Source organism: Daphnia magna, linkage group LG7 (assembly GCF_020631705.1).
Source record: "Daphnia magna isolate NIES linkage group LG7, ASM2063170v1.1, whole genome shotgun sequence".
In the NCBI taxonomy this organism is placed as follows: Eukaryota; Metazoa; Arthropoda; class Branchiopoda; order Diplostraca; family Daphniidae; genus Daphnia; species Daphnia magna.
In genome coordinates this window covers 12962811-12981021 of record NC_059188.1, presented here as the reverse complement: position 1 = coordinate 12981021, position 18211 = coordinate 12962811, and the positions used below count along the sequence as shown (strand labels likewise).

The 18211-nt window shown below is 39.0% G+C and overlaps 5 protein-coding genes and 1 long non-coding RNA gene across 9 annotated transcripts; 3 read left to right on the top strand and 3 right to left on the bottom strand.

Moving 5' to 3' along the window:
- Window positions 1-347: 347 nt before the first annotated feature.
- On the top strand, window positions 348-3184 carry LOC116927970 (transketolase). The gene is made up of 7 exons (XM_032935025.2): window positions 348-507; window positions 712-821; window positions 920-1255; window positions 1330-1564; window positions 1623-2018; window positions 2094-2358; window positions 2436-3184. Exons 2-7 carry the CDS (start codon window positions 721-723, stop codon window positions 2978-2980), a joined length of 1878 nt encoding a protein of 625 aa, XP_032790916.2. The 5' UTR covers window positions 348-507; window positions 712-720; the 3' UTR covers window positions 2981-3184.
- On the bottom strand, window positions 3127-4026 carry LOC116927974 (THO complex subunit 7 homolog). Its single transcript, XM_032935032.2, has 3 exons — window positions 3865-4026; window positions 3683-3803; window positions 3127-3618 (listed from the first exon to the last, which is right to left on the bottom strand). The coding sequence occupies exons 1-3, from the start codon at window positions 3872-3874 to the stop codon at window positions 3192-3194; spliced, it is 558 nt and encodes a 185-aa protein (XP_032790923.2). The 5' UTR covers window positions 3875-4026; the 3' UTR covers window positions 3127-3191.
- A 614-nt stretch (window positions 4027-4640) lies between these two features.
- On the top strand, window positions 4641-8914 carry LOC116927969 (ataxin-7-like protein 1). Of its 2 annotated transcripts, XM_032935024.2 has the most exons (6): window positions 4641-4817; window positions 4994-5062; window positions 5143-5247; window positions 5313-6813; window positions 6997-7193; window positions 7320-8914. In XM_032935024.2, exons 1-6 carry the CDS (start codon window positions 4730-4732, stop codon window positions 7331-7333), a joined length of 1974 nt encoding a protein of 657 aa, XP_032790915.1. In that variant the 5' UTR covers window positions 4641-4729; the 3' UTR covers window positions 7334-8914. The 2 variants fall into 2 exon arrangements, with proteins under 2 accessions (XP_032790915.1, XP_032790914.1); XM_032935023.2 differs by having other exon boundaries at window positions 6997-8914.
- Window positions 8915-8963: 49 nt separating this feature from the next.
- On the bottom strand, window positions 8964-10397 carry LOC116927972 (mitochondrial ribonuclease P protein 1 homolog). Its single transcript, XM_032935028.2, has 2 exons — window positions 9243-10397; window positions 8964-9149 (listed from the first exon to the last, which is right to left on the bottom strand). Exons 1-2 carry the CDS (start codon window positions 10395-10397, stop codon window positions 9000-9002), a joined length of 1305 nt encoding a protein of 434 aa, XP_032790919.1. The 3' UTR covers window positions 8964-8999.
- A 76-nt stretch (window positions 10398-10473) lies between these two features.
- On the top strand, window positions 10474-13205 carry LOC116927973. Of its 3 annotated transcripts, XM_032935030.2 has the most exons (6): window positions 10474-10591; window positions 11806-11844; window positions 11933-12071; window positions 12199-12210; window positions 12306-12402; window positions 12460-13205. In XM_032935030.2, exons 1-6 carry the CDS (start codon window positions 10508-10510, stop codon window positions 12683-12685), a joined length of 597 nt encoding a protein of 198 aa, XP_032790921.1. In that variant the 5' UTR covers window positions 10474-10507; the 3' UTR covers window positions 12686-13205. The 3 variants fall into 3 exon arrangements, with proteins under 3 accessions (XP_032790921.1, XP_032790920.1, XP_032790922.1); XM_032935029.2 differs by having other exon boundaries at window positions 12306-13205; XM_032935031.2 differs by lacking the exon at window positions 10474-10591 and adding an exon at window positions 11117-11594 and having other exon boundaries at window positions 12306-13205.
- A 384-nt stretch (window positions 13206-13589) lies between these two features.
- Window positions 13590-14167, bottom strand: LOC116927965. The gene is made up of 2 exons (XR_004396884.2): window positions 14026-14167; window positions 13590-13698 (listed from the first exon to the last, which is right to left on the bottom strand). It is a non-coding gene; the product is annotated as an uncharacterized LOC116927965 (long non-coding RNA).
- Window positions 14168-18211: the final 4044 nt, after the last annotated feature.

The window sequence follows — 18211 nt, the reverse complement described above, 5'->3', positions numbered from 1 at the left end:
CATCTCATGATGGTGAAAGTAGAGCAATAACAAAGGCTAATGCTCCCATGTATTCATGCTGTGGTTACGGACTACTTAATGTCTTCAAGGAGTGTGTGGCTCCACGTGAGTCAGAGGTGGTTAGAATTATTCGAAATTAGGGTGGCAAAAACAAATTAAATTTTTGAACCTATTCTCCAAGTTCACTTGATGGTTTAAAATTTACTTTATCCCCATCTGTTCTTTGTTGTTTTGCATTCCATGAGGTATCTTGCTTAGTTTATCTTTGAACTAACTAGATAAGTTATCTAATTAACGCTGTATTTTCTATAAGCTGAATGCGGTTTTCGAGAATTTCTAAACCGGTTTTGCGTGACCGCCATTATCGATCGGGGGGTTTTAGTTTCGCCCTGTGGCTGACAACGTCCCCTCCTTCTCCCGACGTTTTCCTCAGCTGCTTTCGTCCTTCGATCGAAGCATTCGAAGCTGCTCCTTCGTTGGTGAAAGTCGATATTACTGAAGGATCTGGTAAGTAACTTGCCGTTTTATATCCCGCTCGCTCCTCGCGGTATTTCTTTTTAATTTCGAAATGTAGCATATGATCGATCAAGCAAAATGGGCCATGTACCAATATAGTTTAGAAAGAAGACAAGAGGGGGTCTCACTTTAATTTTAACACGAATGAAGTGCGGATCGCTGTTGAATTTTTTCGTTTCTTTCGCCACATCTCAGTCTAACAACATGGCTGTTACCGTGGACGATAAAACCGTTGCTGAGCTACGCAACTTGGCCGACCGGCTTCGTATCGACTCTATCCGAGCTACCAACGCCAGCAAATCAGGGTAAGTGAAATGACAACTGTCACTATGACATTTTTCCAAAAGTTTATCTTGAAACACATGTTATTAATAATTCAACATTCTCATCTTTCTATTTAAAGTCATCCCACATCATGTGCATCAATGGCAGAAATCATGTCTTGCCTTTTCTTCCGTGTCATGAAGTACAAGTTATCTGAGCCAAGAGACAAGTCTTCAGATCGTTTTATTTTGTCAAAGGGCCATGCTGCTCCCATTCTCTATTCTGCCTGGGCTGAAGCTGGTTTGTTCCCTGTCGAAGATCTAATGAATTTGAGGAAATTGGATAGTGATCTGGAAGGTCATCCTACTCCACGTTTAAACTTTGTTGATGTGGCTACTGGATCACTTGGTCAAGGTTTGAGTGTTGCTTGTGGAATGGCATATGTAGGGAAACATTTTGATAAAGCATCATACAGGTAAAATAAGCTAACCTTTCACTGTCTTGGCATCCTGTGGCAATGTATTATTATTATTTTGTTTTACATGACAGGACATACTGCTTAATTGGTGATGGTGAAAGTGCTGAAGGATCCATTTGGGAAGCTTTGCATTTCGCCGGACATTACCGACTGGACAACTTGTGCGCCATTTTCGACATCAACCGTTTGGGCCAATCCGAACCTACTTCTCTTCAGCATAACATGGAAGTCTATCGTAAAAGATTGGAAGCTTTCGGATTCCATGCTATCGTCGTCGATGGCCATGATGTAGAAGAGCTTTGCAAGGTATCAGTTTATCTAGTTGCTGGTTAAAGAAGGAAAATCAATTAAATATATTTTGAAGGCCTTCGATGAAGCATCTTCAACCCTTGGCAAACCCACAGCCATATTGGCTAAAACTTATAAGGGATACAAGTTCCCCACTATATCCGACGAGCTAGATTGGCATGGGAAACCTCTGGGTGCGAAGGCTGATGAAGTCATCCACGCTATTGAACAACAGATGCAGCCGGGAACTTCAACTGGGGTACCTCACATTGCTGAACCTGTCGATGATGCTCCCGAGGTCAATATTGATGACGTTCGCTTGTCTGCGCCTCCTGCTTACAAAATGGGTGAAATGGTTGCTACTCGCCTTGCCTACGGTACTGCATTGGCTAAATTGGCCGAACATAATCCACGTGTCATTGCTTTGGATGGAGACACCAAAAACTCAACCTACTCTGACAAAATTAAGAAAGTAAGTCTTTTAGTTTGCTTATGGAATTAAGTCGATGAATTGTTCTTTAATGCTTGACTGGTAATTTTCTTTCAGGTGTCAGCTGAGCGTTACATCGAATGTTTCATTGCGGAGCAAAACTTGGTGGGAGTAGCCATCGGGGCTGGTTGTCGCGGCCGTACTATTCCGTACGTCTCTACCTTCGCTGCGTTCTTTACCCGTGCTTTCGACCAGTTGCGTATGGGTGCCATCTCGCAGACCAACATTACGTGCGTCGGATCGCACGCTGGAGTGTCGATTGGTGAAGATGGGCCATCACAAATGGCCCTTGAGGATTTGGCTATGTTCAGAGCCATTCCAGGTATGAATAGGATTTTTCTCAAGTTGATTTGAGGAACCTTCATGTTATTTCATTGTTATTTATATTTTCTTGTGTAGGGTCTACTGTGTTCTATCCCAGTGATGCTGTCAGCTGCGAGAGAGCTGCTGAACTTGCAGGAAAAACCAAAGGCATTTGCTTTATTCGTACATCTCGACCCAACACGGCTGTGATCTATGAAAACGAGCAAGCTTTTTCGGCTGGGAAGGGACACGTTGTACGTAATCATGACGAAGATGATTTGGTTATTGTTGGAGCCGGCGTTACCCTTCACGAAGCCCTGAAGGCATCCGATATGTTGATGGAATCCGGCATCAAGGCTGCCGTCATTGACCCTTTCACCATCAAACCAATCGATCACGATTTGTTGGTAAAGGAAGCTACTCGTTGTCACGGACGCGTTTTGACTGTAGAAGACCACTACCCAGAAGGCGGTTTGGGTGAAGCAGTAGCGTCGACTTTAGCCGAGCAACGAAATGTCATCGTCAAAATTTTGGCCGTTCGCGAAGTTCCTCGTTCCGGTCCACCAGAGGTTCTCCTAGAACACTTTGGAATTGGCGCCAAGGCTATTGCCGAAGCCGCTAAGAAGCTTGTAGCTTTGTAAACTGTTTTTAAGTCATGCATTCCTTTACCCATTCCTTACCAGAGGACTACATTGGATAAATTAGAAGAACTGGTAGTGTTTGTAACATTCTTCTATGACATTCCAGTTTAGATATGTATTGTTTTGGCTAATTGATTTATACAGAGTTTTGGTGTTAAAAAAAACCTTTTATTCCTTATTCAAATATAAAGTCTGAAAATTGTACACATTTCTAGGTTGTTTCATCATCAACAAGGAGTTGCTGTAAACCCTGAATAGTTGAAATTAGCAGGTGAAACTGTTTGCGTCGCTGTTCTAATTTCATTTCTAATTTCTGACACTCAGATTCTGATGCTTCCAATTCTTGCCGCAGCAATGCAAGTTTATTTTGATTAGTTTTACGATCCGGCTGGTTTTGAATAATAGCTGCTAATGCATCATATTCCATCTTATTCCTACGAATCTGTCTGGCTTCTTGAAGCTCTTTCTTGGTTGCCTCAATGTCCTTTTTTGCCGACACAATGCCATATTCTATTTGGTTGTAGAGATCATCATAATGTTGCTGTTCTGCAGTGTTCATCTCACAACAACGTAAGGATTTTGTGGCGGCAAACTCACACTGAGCAATTTGGGCAACCATTCTTGCATATGATGTTTGTCTGTAAGAAAATTCTGGCATAAATTAATGTTTTCTGAAGTTAACAAATGGGTGAAATCCATTACGTTTCTTCTGCACTATCGACAGAATTGCACCAAGTCAAAAAACCTTTTAGCAGGACATTTAGTCTCCTTTCATCACCAGTTCCTTCACCATCGAACAACAGTCTTCTCCGAATAATTTCTTCTGTATAATGAAGTACAAGCTAATGAATTAAGTGCCTTAATGTCTGAATAAAACAAATTACCGTCTCCCATTTTGTAAACTCAAAGACGACTAAAATTTGTTTAGAAGGAAAATAACTTGTAAACATGTGCTGTTTTAGTTGTATGAGAAGTACGCCCAGCATCAAACTAGGTCTGCCGTTTGAGTTTGACTGCCAAAATAAAAAACATTTTCTTCTAACGTGAACGCGAATCGTAATTCTTTTGTTTCTTGTTTTCAGCAGACGAAACTTAAAAGGTGAGTGAATAATGAAGATGACTTTATTTTTTAATGAAAATTTATTTCATCTTTACAATTAACTGTCTTAGAATTCTTAGAATTAACTACACTCCATTTCATATCATGCTCTTAAAACTAAAAAGTATTTGCAGTGATTTAGTGAGAAATCCTAAGTTACCACGGTCGGTAAAAAATAGCTATTGAGTAGGTCTTTCGTGGTATGCGCTAATATTATACTAATAAAAATCTATTTCATATTTAATTCTGATCCCTCATTTGAAAATGATCTGAAAAGTAAAAAAATAAAGAAAAATTTAAACTAATGTAGTTGCTAGTTTGAACCTGTGAAATTTTGGGTTGAGTTCATGACGTAAGCGGTAGAAGTTCGGAAATTATTTCAACACAAAAAACTTTTTTAAATTTCAGAATCGTCAATTATTGAGCTAGTTGACGATCCTTAAATTCTCAAATCGCTCAAACCCGTCAAACGCTAAAAAGTTATAGCCGAGTAGGATTGTAGGAATATGCATCAAGGGGTAGGGCTAGGGAATCTAGGAATCTAGGGATGGCTTTTCAGCATCTTTCACAATAGTTGCAACGCTGTCGCAGGTAAGAGGAGAGAAGACGGGACAGGAGAAAATAAGAAAAAAACGAGAAGCTTGAACAAGATGGCGTCGAAAGATGACAGTCCAACAAGTCTTCATGGCCAACCTTGGTCTGTTTGGGCTGATAGATTAGGCAGAGATAGTCCATTAAGTGAGTAAATTGTCTTTTAAAATGCATTTTCTCTATTCCAAACAGTTATCTTATGAAAATTAATTTCATGATGCTTCCGAATCGGTACGGCTTCGGCCCAACGATGAATGACTTTTAAATTGTCAAAATAAAAATATCATTCCCGGTATTATCTTTGTCGCCTTATCATTACGCAGGTGACACAGATGAACAATCCAAAGTCAATCAGACTAAGGAAGGAGATGCCATGAAATTACCGAAGCAAGGTGATTGATTTCATGAGCTTGGTATTTGACACTCTCTAATATTCCCACTGTGTTGCACTCCTGCTGCTTCATTATTTCAGATATGTTATTTTTTGGACTTTGTCCTGTCAGAGATGAATTCTACCTCGTAACCTGTAACTATTGTCAAAGGGTGTGCACACCTCAGGGATTGAAAAATCATATAGGTAAAGATAAAAGGTTTTTCTTTATTCTGAAGTATTTCTGAATGTCAGTTTCTTGGGAGTGACAGAGTTGAAACATGCTCAAGAATGGACCAACTGTCAGTTGCCAGAATCAATGGACAACTGTGTTCACCCTTCAGCGGCAGCTCCAGTCAGCAATTCAGCAAAAGCAAAGGCAGCCAAAAAGGCAGCTACTGGACAGCCAGCCATGCCTAATTCATTAGCCTACCTACTTGCCACTCCAGCTGCTCCGCTTAAACCACGAGTTGGTGGTGGTGGTACAAGTAGTAAACGAGTGAGTGGGAGTAAACCGGCATCATCTGCAGCCTCAAACAGCGTCTCTCACGGGCAAGCCAACAAGATACCTACCCCGATAGTATCGGTATTGACGGGCACGTCCTATGATAAAGTGCCGTCGCCTCAGCAGCCACCTCCCGTCCAGTTTTCTCCTTTGCAACCCACCCTGACTGCACCTTCTCCTGTCTCGCCGCTTACAGCGGGTGGACCGGCTGGCACAGGCGTTATGGCGCCTTCACCAGCCATAACAATGACAGTTGCGGTTGATTCGTCTGGCAATCAAACGGTGCAAATCCATTTGCCTGAAATTGGCAACGGAGTCATGTTAGCCGACAGTCCAGCTGATCTGGGTGCATCAGTTTCCAACGTGTGTGGCTCCTCTGGCGTGCAGAACAGATCAGGCAAGAAACAGCGCAAAACATCAAAATCGGAACGGCGGATGCTTCCTGTCAAGGAACGTGAATTGGACTTAGAGAAACATTGTGGAGTTTGGATGAGCGACTTGAACAGGGCTTGTACTCGCTCTCTTACCTGTAAAGCTCATTCTTTAACACTTAGACGAGCTGTGCAGGGCCGCAGTCGTCCCTTTGATGACTTGCTAGCCGAACATCGAGCAGTTAAAGAATCTGTAACAAAACAGGTGAAGGACGGAGCGAGTCTTCCTGCTGGAGCGGCCCATCAGCCAGTTGCCAAACCAACTTTATCCAATGTTGGCCCATGCCAAGCTTCTGCCGTCCCCAAATTGGGACGACCACCTCTTGTGCGTCCGCCCCCCGCAAAAAAACTGTTGACATCTTTGCTCCAGTCACAGCCCCAACCCCAACCAGCGGTTGGAAGCGAACTATCAGTAGAAGTGCTTCCACTAACAGAATCGCAGAACGTTCAGCACCTTCCACCGTCTGGACTTCTTACACGTGTTTTTCCTTCTACGGTGATGCCGGCCGTTAGTTTGACGTTTACTCCACATCATCCCAAACCCTTAGCCGTCTGTTCGTTCGGATTGCGACGTCAGGTTTCACGGGCAGGTGCTGCGCCCGATCGAAAATGGGATTTCCTGCGTTCAACAGTGCGCACTACGCTTAAACGATCAGCTACCAGTTCTGCGGTACGCTCCATTTCCTCAGCATCTGGCACCCTTGGCCTTCAAAGTCTTTTGCGTCCTTCAATAACCCAGCCGTCTAGTAGCCACCATCTAATGTCGCATGAGTCAAGCAGCATTGAACTCCCTAATGGGTTGCAGCTATCCATCGGGGTCCAACCAGAAGGACACAAGTACGTAATCAATTGAAATGATTGAAATGTGATTTGAGCATTTGAAGTCAGGCAATTGGATCCAGCTGTCTGAACAAGCAATAACATGAAACATTCGTCGATCAGAACTTCACCAAGTCTATTTTGATAATATGTCATGTTCATGTTTTTCGTGGCGAATTAATTCTTAATTGTTAAATGTAGTCACCACCATCATCGCGCACGTTTAAAGAAGAGCTTTCTGAACGGTGTGACTGGAGGACATCCAACGGAGCAAGAACAGGCTGATGATCTGATGGAGGGTTTTGACGGTCTCGTCGGTGAAGATGGTGTTCTGACCTTCCTGAACCAAAGCAGCGAGGGAACTGCTGCATTAAGCCTGATGGCCGACCTTTCTGCTGGTAATATCACTTTTTCAGAGTTAAATCATCAAGCCGGTGGAGGTGGGGTGGTTGGAGGAGGAAATGTTTCCGCCGGCCCACGACTTCATTCAACCTCTACATCAATGATTCTTCAACTCGATCCAGGTGATCCAATGTGACACCGGAAAGCGGCGCCTCCACATATGACCTCTCCCGTTGCATCTCTTTATTCTCACCTGATCCATTGACTGTCCCATCAGGGTGGTTCACTAATTTTGTTAAGCGTGGTGCAGTTTCCGCTATTCTTTGTTCTACTCTACAACTACTAAGATAGCCGCATCCATTTCTGGTTGGAACAAATACTCGGCCCAGTCTATCATTGATTCGACTATTTTCATTGTTCTTTCTATGTTATACGATTCCAATAGGCTACTTATTGTGGATTAGTAAACTAGAAGGATTGTAAAAATTTAGATAGGATTGTTATTTTGTATCTACGGGGAATTGGGAATGATTTATTTTCTACCTTAGTTTTTGAAATTTGATCCATTGGGTAGGTTCATTTTCGATTAGGTGCGCTACTTTTTCTCCTCTTTTTGTCTCCCCTTTCTATCACTTTGAAACCCTGTGCATGATTTCGACTATTCAAGAAGAAAAAAATTTATTTCCTGAAATTTGTTGATTTAACAAAATAATCGAAATTTCCATGCGTTTAAGCTGTAGAAGATACTGAAGAAGAGCTGAAAATTTCGAAGACAAAAAAAACAACCATCGACAGTTGGTGCGCTCAAGACATTTTTCCCCCTTCCTCCAAAGAAGAAAAACCTACAAATACCAAGTGGTTACGACAATGTTTGTGTGTTCGTGTTCTTCTCTTTTTCGGTGATTAAAACAACTTCTACATCCTCCCATTCCCCCCATGTTCTCTTGCTGTACCGCGGCCCCATTGCTCAGAATGCGCGATCTCTTTTCTCCTAAAACTTCTCCGATTCACTTTTTTGACGGAAGTGTAGGCAAAAGCCAATCATCCTCCCCCCCTCCCTACATTTTTCAGATCCCCTATTATTAAGTTTGTTTCATGGGGCTTCCAGTACATGAGCAGAGGAGAAAAAAGACTGATGTTGTATACAGGGTCACCAAATTTTCTTGAACTAAAAAAAAAATTAAAATCAATAAAAATTTAAGATGAAAGTCCTTCCTCTTGATGTCCCCTCATCCATCTCCCTTTCTGGAATGACATGTCTTGTGCCTTTGGTGTTTTTGATACTGCGAATTGAAAATACTGTGGACGGCTGCATACTCTTTTCCATGCTTAAGGGAAAGCTGTTGAAAGAAACAGTGGAAACATCAAAACACGACTTTTTTATTATTACTATTCTCCTTTTTTTTGTGTCCATAAAAAATTTAACGGAAAAATAAGCTGCCGCTGTGATGTGAGTTTACCATTTAGTATTTATGTTTTTCCTTTTTTTTGTGCCTCGTGTTTGTGTATGTCCCTTTGGTATGTGGATGGTGTTGACCGAAATATCCAATGTCACCCCCGACCCACCCACCTTTTTTTGTGTTTTTATTTAGCGAATTTTCTTAATTTTCAATTTAATTTATTGATGTTGAATGCCCTCATCTCCTTATCTATTGATTCTGTAAAAATGAGTGATGATAATTGAAGTCGTGGTTGACTTATCATCGAGTACTACCTTCTCCGAGGAAAGCCATATCTCGACTCTTGAGAGTTGAAAAAATATACACAATTATCATGATCTAACCTATTCATTTTTGTTTCTGTTTTAAGAAAAAAAAACAGGAGCATAGAAAATATTAACTGTTTATTAAGGTAAGTCATGACTAATCATCATAGAGCGATGTTTTTCGTCTGTCGGACAGGTGAGACTTGGAGCCGCGGACATCCGTTCTACGTGGAACATCCGAAAACAATAACTCATCCAAATCTCCAATCACTTGTTTTCTCGACTCCATGCTTTTCTTCGGATATTTCTGGAAAAAAATGATATTTATTTTAATTTACTATTTAATGTTTTAACTCTTTTTTGTTTTGTTTTTGAGGTAGCTTATTAGACAACACAGTACCATTCTAGACACCTCCGTTAGTTGTAGAAGTTCCCGGATTTTTCGCCTTGGAACAAACTGAAGGGCTTTGGTCCAGTCTCCATGGGTTTTAAGTTCCAGAAGGATGTTTATCATAGCGTTTAAAGTCAGACTTTTTCCACTGCCGCCACCGAAGCTGAGATACCGATCGAGAGGTAATTTAGCCATTTGGATATTTTCTCGTTTAGCTTTAGCTAAAGAATGGGCTTTACTTTCGCCTTTGTCCACCAAACATCCGACAATATAAACACTGTCGGGATCGAAATGAGTCATTTCGTTTTGACAATGAGGTGTTAGATAAATGAGCTTATCTCGTGGGAAAATGTCAAGGTAACTTTTGGGGCTGATGTTGATTGGGAAATCAGAGTTGTAAAGACTTGGAACAAGTTTAACAAGATGTTTCATCACTGGTCCATTGAAGTTGACATTGCAAAACTGCAAAGGAAAAGGATGATCATGTTCCCTATTGGCCACTAAAGAAAGTACCAATTGCTTTGCAGCATTCTTTTGTTCTTGAGGAGTCATATCCTGATCATAACTAAGATCATATACAACAGGCAAATCAAACATGGAGGCTCGTAACATTTTCGTGTTGTGGAAGTGATCCACTTTGGATTCATAAATTTTCAGGCAGATTGTGTTTTTGCCTAGTCCGTAATCAATATGTTCACCACTATTGTCTTTTAATTTTTCTACCTCTTTCTCTGCTTCTCGTTTTACTTTCTGTTCATCCTTTTTATTTTTCCTGTTTAACTTTGTCATTTCAATCTTGAAAAGAAATACTAGATACTTCTTTCGTTTGCTTGTTGAAGATAACGTCAGCAGCTCTTTCCAGTGTTGCAGAGTTAATTCAGACGGCGTTCTTGCTCCTTCTTGTTTCGACACTTCGTATTCAAACTCGGCAAGCTTCAATCGCTTTATTAAATCTGGATCCCCTCCAGTTAAGGTCTTTATAACATCTTCTGTCAATGCAACATGATGATTAGACTTCAATTCAGTATTTGGTAGTTTTTCTTCAGAACAGTATTTATGACAAAAAACTGGTTGCCGGAGAGCTAACCTAAATGTGAACGGAACAGCCTGACGGCTTGTCTGTTGCAAACGATAAACCGATTTTATAAAACGTGAGAGAAACATGTTGGATCGCTGATGGAGATGTATGTGGAGATGATACCAACAAGACAAGCAGACGACCAAACATCAATTGAAAGAAAAATCATCATTTACCACAAATATCGTCTGGTATCATGGCTACTCGGAAAAAACATCTTGAAAACAAGTTAAAAATCTCTCGCCAGTTACCAATCACACTGTCAGAAACGAAAATTAAGGTCTGTTATTTAATTCTTTTTGTATTCTCTTTACAGTTGCGCTGATGCAACAAACATACGCGTGAAAAGGTAAAAACTTTACGTTATGGTCGTGACATTGACAGTTTGACACCACGTCAAAAAAGCTTTATGTTCGTTTCTCGTTTATTTTTAAATTAAAATTTTTTTATTTTCGACTAAACTTTAGAGTTAGTTTGGAATGCATGATTTCAATTTCGAATTGAAAAAAAAAATCACGGAAATCAAGTTTATCTTTCTATTGGTCTTATACTTTTTGAACTAAACATAAAAAAGAAAGTTGGTGCGCTAACCAAACTTTGTTTTCGTTTATTTAAAAAAATGACTAGTTTAACAAAAAAATCAATGACTTTGTTGAAATCAAAGTTTAATTTTGATTGTGCCGTGTGATTTTTGTCGAATTCCAAGAGATTTCATTTTTTGCAGATTTTAACAAATTTGGGAAGGCTATACCCTTCCCACTTTTTTATTTTTAGCCAAATTTTAAATTTTGCTTAAAAAACATGATTTCGATTCAAAATTAAATGAAAATCACGAAAATCATATTTATTTTCCCATTGGCCTTAAAGTTTTTTGTATCAAACGTAAAAAACAAAATGAAGTTGGTGCGCTTACAGTACTTTGTTTTATTTTATTTAAAAACTGCTCGTTTAACAAAAAAACCAATAACCTAATCCCAGATATACGAACCTACGAAGTAGTCTTCGTAGTCTGTGACCTAATCGAAATCAGCGGTCAATTTTGATTATACCAGGTAGATTGTCACTAGATGACAGTGCAGGATCTCAATTGAAAATGAGTAAGGACCTCTGGTGGAAGAATTTGTAACTACCTGAATTTTTGCTATCCATTACTGCGATACCGTAGGATTGCATGGAAGTTTATGATTCCGAATAACAAGTGTCAAGTGATATCCATATATCCATATATGTTTGTTTCCCATACTATTTTGCGTTTCGAACGATAATTCAACTCCAATTTTACAGTAGGTTATTTACCATTTAGGGATTCCATTGTGATGTGTGTGTTGGAAGGTGCACTTAAAATTTTTTTTTAAACAGCCAGCCTGTTAACTGTTAAGCTACCCAACCATTAGATGTGGGCAACCCACATACTTAACTTTCCATCATGCACAGAGAGAGAATTCATATTCTGCTACTAGTGATCTAATAGCACAATTCTTATTTATTATTCAGTTCATGGAAATAAAAGCACATGAGATGCTGACAATAGAGGTAAGCCAACAACAACCCAAATTGTGTAGACTAGACTGTCATTGCCTAATTGTGTCACAGCTAATTGGTTCATGGTCTTGTGTTACAGTATGGTGATCCGTCTCATCCAACAAGTGCAGGATATTCATCTCTAGTGTCAACAATTGATCATCACCTTATCAGTAGCTTTCTTCTCATGCCAATTACCCAGCTAGCATGCATTGGCGTAAACACCATCATCTCATTTGGTACTTTGTGTTTTTCTGTTGTGTATTGTTCTATTGTGATGTAATTTCTTGTGATAGAACTGGATGTTTTCATATTCCTTCTCTTCAAATATGCCGTCTCGACCAATTGCTTCAATTTCGCCCTCAGTTGACCACAAGCGTAAGTTTTAATTGTCTCCTTCGCCATGGTTATATCGGAAACATGTCATTCCTTATCTAAAAAGGCATGTTTTTTTATTCAATTTATCCATTTAGAACTACCCTATCTTCTTCTTCACTCTGGTAATAATCAACCATCTGGACACTGGCCTGCTCTCTTCTTCCTTCGTCTTCGCCTCATCGCTGTGTCTTCGCCGCATCGCTGTGTCTTTGCCGCATCGCTGTGTCTTCGCCGCATCGCTGTGTCTTTGCCGCATCGCTGTGTCTTCGCCGCATCGCTGTCTTCGTCTTCGCCTTCACCGCATCGCTGTCTTCGTCTTCGCCTTTACCGCATCGCTGTCTTCGTCTTCGCCTTCACCGCATCGCTGTCTTCGTCTTCCCCTTCACCGCATCGCTGTCTTCGTCTTCGCCTTCACCGCATCGCTGTCTTCGTCTACGCCTTTGAGGCATCACCATCCTCGGGCCATCTATCCTAAATAAAAAACGGGTGCAGTTCAGCAGCAAACCAAGGCGATGGAGGAGATTCAACGAGGAACGTCGTACTGTGGTATTGTTTTGTTTTGTGTATAGAACTAGTTAACCCGTTGGCTGCCACCCCGTTTGCGTCCCATTTTTTTTTTAGCTTTTAGGGACCGGGCGCTGTTCTGCCCCATGGCCATGGGTGGAACAGTCGCCGCGCCTAAAGGCTTCGTGCCTTTAGGCGCCGTAGGCAATGCACCAGTAGGGACTCTCTTTGTCGGTGCGGTGATAGATTCCTGGGGTGTGCATTCCCGGAATGGAATCTATTACCGTGTCAGCCCGGACTTGTCTTCGGACAAGTCCCCCTTTGTTCGTGGATCCATCTGACGCGAAGCGTAGCAACTGTAGTGAAGCAACCTACGGGTTGCATGGCCTGGCAGCCAACGGGTTAACTTAGTTAATTGTGTGTGTATTTATTGTGTGTATTGTATGTATGTATGTATATGTATTTTATACTTGTGTTATGTATTTTGTGTTTTATAAAACAGTGGTGGAATTGTGGGATGGAGGAGGGTCAATAAAATTATTTATATAGATTACTTACTTTTTGTATTTCATTTTATCATATGACAAAAAATAACAATAACATAAACATTACTTATTTCGCAAATCTTTCCCTTAATCTCGTTGTCAATTGAGTATGTGACTAAACACCTATTTACAAACCTGAAAAACTTCATGGTCGAAAGAAAACCCAATAGAATCTTCGTAACTAAAGGGATTTTTTTTGTTTTCATTTTTAACAGTAGCCTTCACCATTTGACAAACACAGTTAATCAGCAATGAACACAATGAAAAGATCAAAATCTTGAATTTCCCTTTACTTCTTACGTGTGAGCTAGCAATTCATGAAGACAAGAGTGACACTAGAGATCTTTTATTTGCAGTGGTAACAAAACATCTGTGGCATTGCATTCTGTCAGAAAAAGGTCCTGTGGCCATCACAGCTCATCGGGCACAGTTCTGAGACCTAAAGGTATAGTTAAAATAGTAATACTGTTAATGATCAATCATAACATTATCTTATGATACATGCAAGAAACTAGGAAATTTATGTTGGAAAAGAATATGAAGAGCTGTTTTCTTTAAAAAGTGCCTTTGTTTAAAAAATTGGGTGCAGTTGACTAAACGAGATGAAAAACGTGCTGGCAAAGTCCAGCCACGCTTCTATTTCGAAAAATTTGGAATTAGTATGGTACAATGTGTGTTAAAAACAAATTAGTGCCAAAGTACTTTTAACTAAGTATGAGTTTACTTTAAAGTGGACCTATTGTAAAGCATAAAATGGAAAACCTACGCTGAATTCCAGGTAAAACCACACGACATCAAGATTGCAATTTTAGCAAGACTTTAATGACGCAGGCATTCTCAGTAGACGTCAAACCCGAAATGAAACAGCTGATATTGTCATGAAAAAGTTTCTGAGTTGGTTATTTGTCCCCTAGATGTCTTGAAAATATGCAGCAGTGGCGCAACCTACTTTAAAACCTAACTTGAAAGTTGAAACCATCCCACCTCTCCATAAGAGAAGTAAGTCCGACTTTTTTGTAAATTGTATTGTTTTTGTAATTTTCCTTGAATTTCGAATCAAAATCATGTAAATTTTGTAAAACTTTAACTACTGTAATGTAAATCATGTAAACAATGGGCAAAATGAGTTAGTCAAACAGTTCGTCTGCTTCGGAAATAGTTAATCATCTTCAGGAGTTGGTTTGATGTAAGCACGTAGGCTTAAGTGTTTTATTTTTAAAAGAAAATTGGTTTTTATAATTTTAAATGGCTGTAAAGAAGCAAAAACAAATGTTTGAAGTTGGGTAGAAGAAGAAAGGACAAGTCAAATGTTTGCTTTTATTGTCTAATGTTTAACAATGTTGATAGTGAAACAAAACTTTGTTGTGGCTTTATGAGAATCCAAGATCCCTTTCCCAAGTGGAAAGAGACTTTAATGTACACAAACATGTCTACTAAACACATTGTGTTCTCATGCAATTGATTATAGTTTATTTTTAAATCTTACTACATGTTTCCTAGATGTAGATTGATAATTGTAGGGAATTGAAAGAGATTGCACTGATAAATTGTTTTGAACCTTTTCCTTACAAAAACTCTTTATTATGCTCTTGTAGTTATATCATAGTTGTCTAACTTGTGGTAACCAATTGCGGCACTGCCATGTTTGACTGCAGCTAGTTGTATTTGTAGTCTGTGAAAAGAAAATTAATACAAGCATTATGAAACAACAAATTGCAAACCTGTGTATCCTTGAATTTAAGTTTAGGGGTGATTAATTGAATATAGTTAGATTAGTAGTTGAGACAGAGCTGATAAATTTGATTCCAATGTTTATTCTTGCTTTCAGTTGATATATACCATTCTCGTGGGTAGTTTAGTTTAGTAAAATGGCAGTTCTTCACATGCCCCTCAAACAGTCTGCAAAGGGAACAATATGTCATCCGGTTACCTTGGAAATTTCCATTTAACAATATAATTCTAGGTGTATATAGCTTATGTATATTTACACCTAAATGTACACATACCTCAAATGACAAAGTGAAACAGTGAGCTCAGTAATGTGACTCATGGCTCTGTGGTTGAGCATCGGCAAGGCATGCGGTAAATCAAAGGTTCGATTCCTTACAGAGTCTAGTTGAAACAAACAATGAATTATTCATATGTTAATCGAATGTCAATACGGCACTTTCAAACAGTGTACACATTAATAAAACTAGTCAACATAATGTTGAGATGTAAATGAAACTAAATCCCAATCGACTTTGTCTGTGAATGGTAAACTTGTAAACTACGTTACTAAATTTCAGTAAAACGAGTAATATAGTCCAGAAAAAACCATAGCAAGACAAGTTCATTGAGAAAGTTAAAAGTAATAACCAAAATACGAAATACTAATTAAAATATCAGAAAAAAGAAAAACATTTTGAAAAATTTGTTTTCAGCATTTTGTATTGATATATAACCTTTGAGGTAAATCAAGGTAGGGGTAACCCCTACCTCAATTGAACTGAACCCCCGGGGAGATTACCCGGGGAGTGGCTAAGAGAAGCCGGAAAAGGATGGAAGGTTTCGGACAAGTTTTTACGTGAGCGATTAACCGTTATTCGGATTTGTGGGTAGCCTCTTCGCCCTCCAATGATATCTCAGAACTTGAGGACCCCCACGTCCCCTTTCCGGACAGCGCACTCACAACCTTTACTGCTGATCACAGTAGGGGCATGACCCCCTACGGGCTTATTACGAGTCAAGGGGAAACGGGGCCACAGAAAAGAAGGGAGCCCAGATATGCACTTCAATTTATAAAAATTTTAATATTGTATCTTCAGGACGGAGCAGCGGCTAGCGGTGAAGGTGACCATCCATGTAACTAATTTCACGCTTCCATATTGCTTTCTTAGTTATTGTGAAACATTGGACCATAAATTTTCTGACATGGTCAAATATAGTCACATGACATCTTCCGCGGTAAGTCAAGTATCACGAAATCTGGGATGAATAGGGAAATTTAAATCAAGGGGCACTTGAACTAATGCATATAAGGAGTACCATAATGTAATAGCGTGAAAATCAATGTGGAGGATATTCTAGTGTACTTGCAGCCTTTAAAGATTTTTTCTGGTATCTTGCTTCAACCAAAAACCTCTCCCAATTCACCATAATTATTCATCTACATCAAGAAAAAAAGACTAATTAACATAAAAAGTCATATCCATCTTAACGCAAGTTTTTGATTTTAGTACTCATCAATGTGGAAAAACTTCTGAATTTGCTTTGGTGATCGGAAATGCAGTTGGAAATGTTTAGAAGATTTTCGGGGCCTACAAAACGATAATCACCCTTCCACATAGAATGCCAATTTAAAAAGTGACCATTGTTTAATGTTGAACACTGAATACATGATAAAATCTGTCAATGAAGAAAACTGAGGCACTACAATTGTTGTACCTGACCTCAATTGCCCAATTCCTGTGATGCTACTAAATGTAAAATGTCTGAATCTGCTTGGGTAATAGGGAATGCAGAATAAAGACCTTTGACAGATTCAATAAAAGCTAAAAAAAAAAGATTTCTGAGTTCTTGTCAAGATAGTAAAAAGGCAGAAAAATGGAAACAAAAACACAAATAAAGCAGTGAAAGCAGGTCACTTAATAATTATGGATCAAGTATGGATCATCTCAGACTAGACCTAAAATACAAAGATACCTCACCATGAATATAATTGTAGTTTACTAGACATGATAACAAAATGAAAAAACTGCAAAAGAAAACCATTTACATACTTGTGGTTGCTGATGTGTTAAGTGTCATCCAGACTATAGTTCTTCTTCTAGCTCGATGATCCCATACTCATCAAAGTGAGACATTTTTACAAGCCCATATCCCAAGACGATTGTCATTCCTCAAAACTGAAAATGAAAAGGGAATGAAATTTTGATCAAAGAGAAATTTACTGGAAACTATTATAACCAAAATAGTGATGTAGCTATCAACTATCTTTACCTTCATTCTGGGGAAAAATTGTATTCATCGTATTCTGTTTGTTGTTTCACATGTGATGACAGTCCTGTTTACATCCTGCAAGCAGATCATATGAATTTTGACATTCATTTTGACTAAACATTATGTAAAACACATTAAATTTTTATTCAATTCATTTTTAAAAACACTTTATTAAATATTATTACCATATCAGTTTTACCAAAAAATCTTTCCATTATCCATTTCATGGTAGACTCGGAACGTTACGTGATACACATTCCTATTGACAACCCCATAAATACTGCCCCCTCCTCCAAATACTGAGCAGATAATAACCCCGTTGATTTTTTGATGAAAAATCCTTTGAAACACAGGTTACAAACGTAACAAACACCCATTTAACTTGTCACTCGTAATCTTCATCATAGATGTACATTAACGCCATCTATAGTTTCTGTCTAGAACCCAAAATTATATTTTACTTTGAATGTTGAAATAAGTGCTTGAATTTTGCTAATCTCTGATAGCTGAATTCCAATTTTAGGCATAACATCGTAGAATATCAACTGCTATTTGCCAAACATTTGTAGGTAAAACTGTCGTAGCTCGTAGGATCAGCCTGTAGTGTTGAAAACAAGAAAAACACGGAATAATAGATACCACACCCTGACGCATACGAGAAAAGTATCTGAAATTTTTAGAACAATACAGCTCATTTATTACTTATTGCTGATTGTCACGAAAATTTTTCGGAAGTAACCGGAAGTAGCCAATATCTCCCTGATTTCAAATAAGTTATTAACATTAGTTATTAGTTTGCCTTTTAATCAAACAGATTTCGAAATAAAACAAGATAAAAGTGCTTTTAGTTCAAGAAAATACTTTCGGGCTTGTAAAAAAAAACTCGGTTAAATTTAAATGTTCTTGGAGAATTAATTATTGCTTCTTTTTACACAGTGCTGAGTGAATGACTAAGTTCATGGAAAACGTAA

What these genes read in the sequence shown, in the direction of transcription:
- LOC116927970 (XM_032935025.2), top strand. Translation starts at nt 721, where the DNA reads ATGGCTGTTACCGTGGACGATAAAACCGTTGCTGAGCTACGCAACTTG. An exon ending in ACCAACGCCAGCAAATCAGG is followed by an intron (nt 822 to 919) that starts GTAAGTGAAATG and finishes TTCTATTTAAAG; the next exon opens with TCATCCCACATCATGTGCAT. An exon ending in ATGTAGAAGAGCTTTGCAAG is followed by an intron (nt 1,565 to 1,622) that starts GTATCAGTTTAT and finishes TATATTTTGAAG; the next exon opens with GCCTTCGATGAAGCATCTTC.
- LOC116927974 (XM_032935032.2), bottom strand. An exon ending in GTCGATAGTGCAGAAGAAAC is followed by an intron (nt 3,619 to 3,682) that starts GTAATGGATTTC and finishes ATTTTCTTACAG; the next exon opens with ACAAACATCATATGCAAGAA.
- LOC116927969 (XM_032935023.2), top strand. Translation starts at nt 4,730, where the DNA reads ATGGCGTCGAAAGATGACAGTCCAACAAGTCTTCATGGCCAACCTTGG. An exon ending in AGGCAGAGATAGTCCATTAA is followed by an intron (nt 4,818 to 4,993) that starts GTGAGTAAATTG and finishes ATCATTACGCAG; the next exon opens with GTGACACAGATGAACAATCC. An exon ending in GTCCAACCAGAAGGACACAA is followed by an intron (nt 6,814 to 6,996) that starts GTACGTAATCAA and finishes TGTTAAATGTAG; the next exon opens with TCACCACCATCATCGCGCAC.
- LOC116927972 (XM_032935028.2), bottom strand. Translation starts at nt 10,397, where the DNA reads ATGTTTCTCTCACGTTTTATAAAATCGGTTTATCGTTTGCAACAGACA. An exon ending in TAACGGAGGTGTCTAGAATG is followed by an intron (nt 9,150 to 9,242) that starts GTACTGTGTTGT and finishes ATTTTTTTCCAG; the next exon opens with AAATATCCGAAGAAAAGCAT.
- LOC116927973 (XM_032935029.2), top strand. Translation starts at nt 10,508, where the DNA reads ATGGCTACTCGGAAAAAACATCTTGAAAACAAGTTAAAAATCTCTCGC. An exon ending in TGTCAGAAACGAAAATTAAG is followed by an intron (nt 10,592 to 11,805) that starts GTCTGTTATTTA and finishes TTTATTATTCAG; the next exon opens with TTCATGGAAATAAAAGCACA. An exon ending in ATGAGATGCTGACAATAGAG is followed by an intron (nt 11,845 to 11,932) that starts GTAAGCCAACAA and finishes CTTGTGTTACAG; the next exon opens with TATGGTGATCCGTCTCATCC.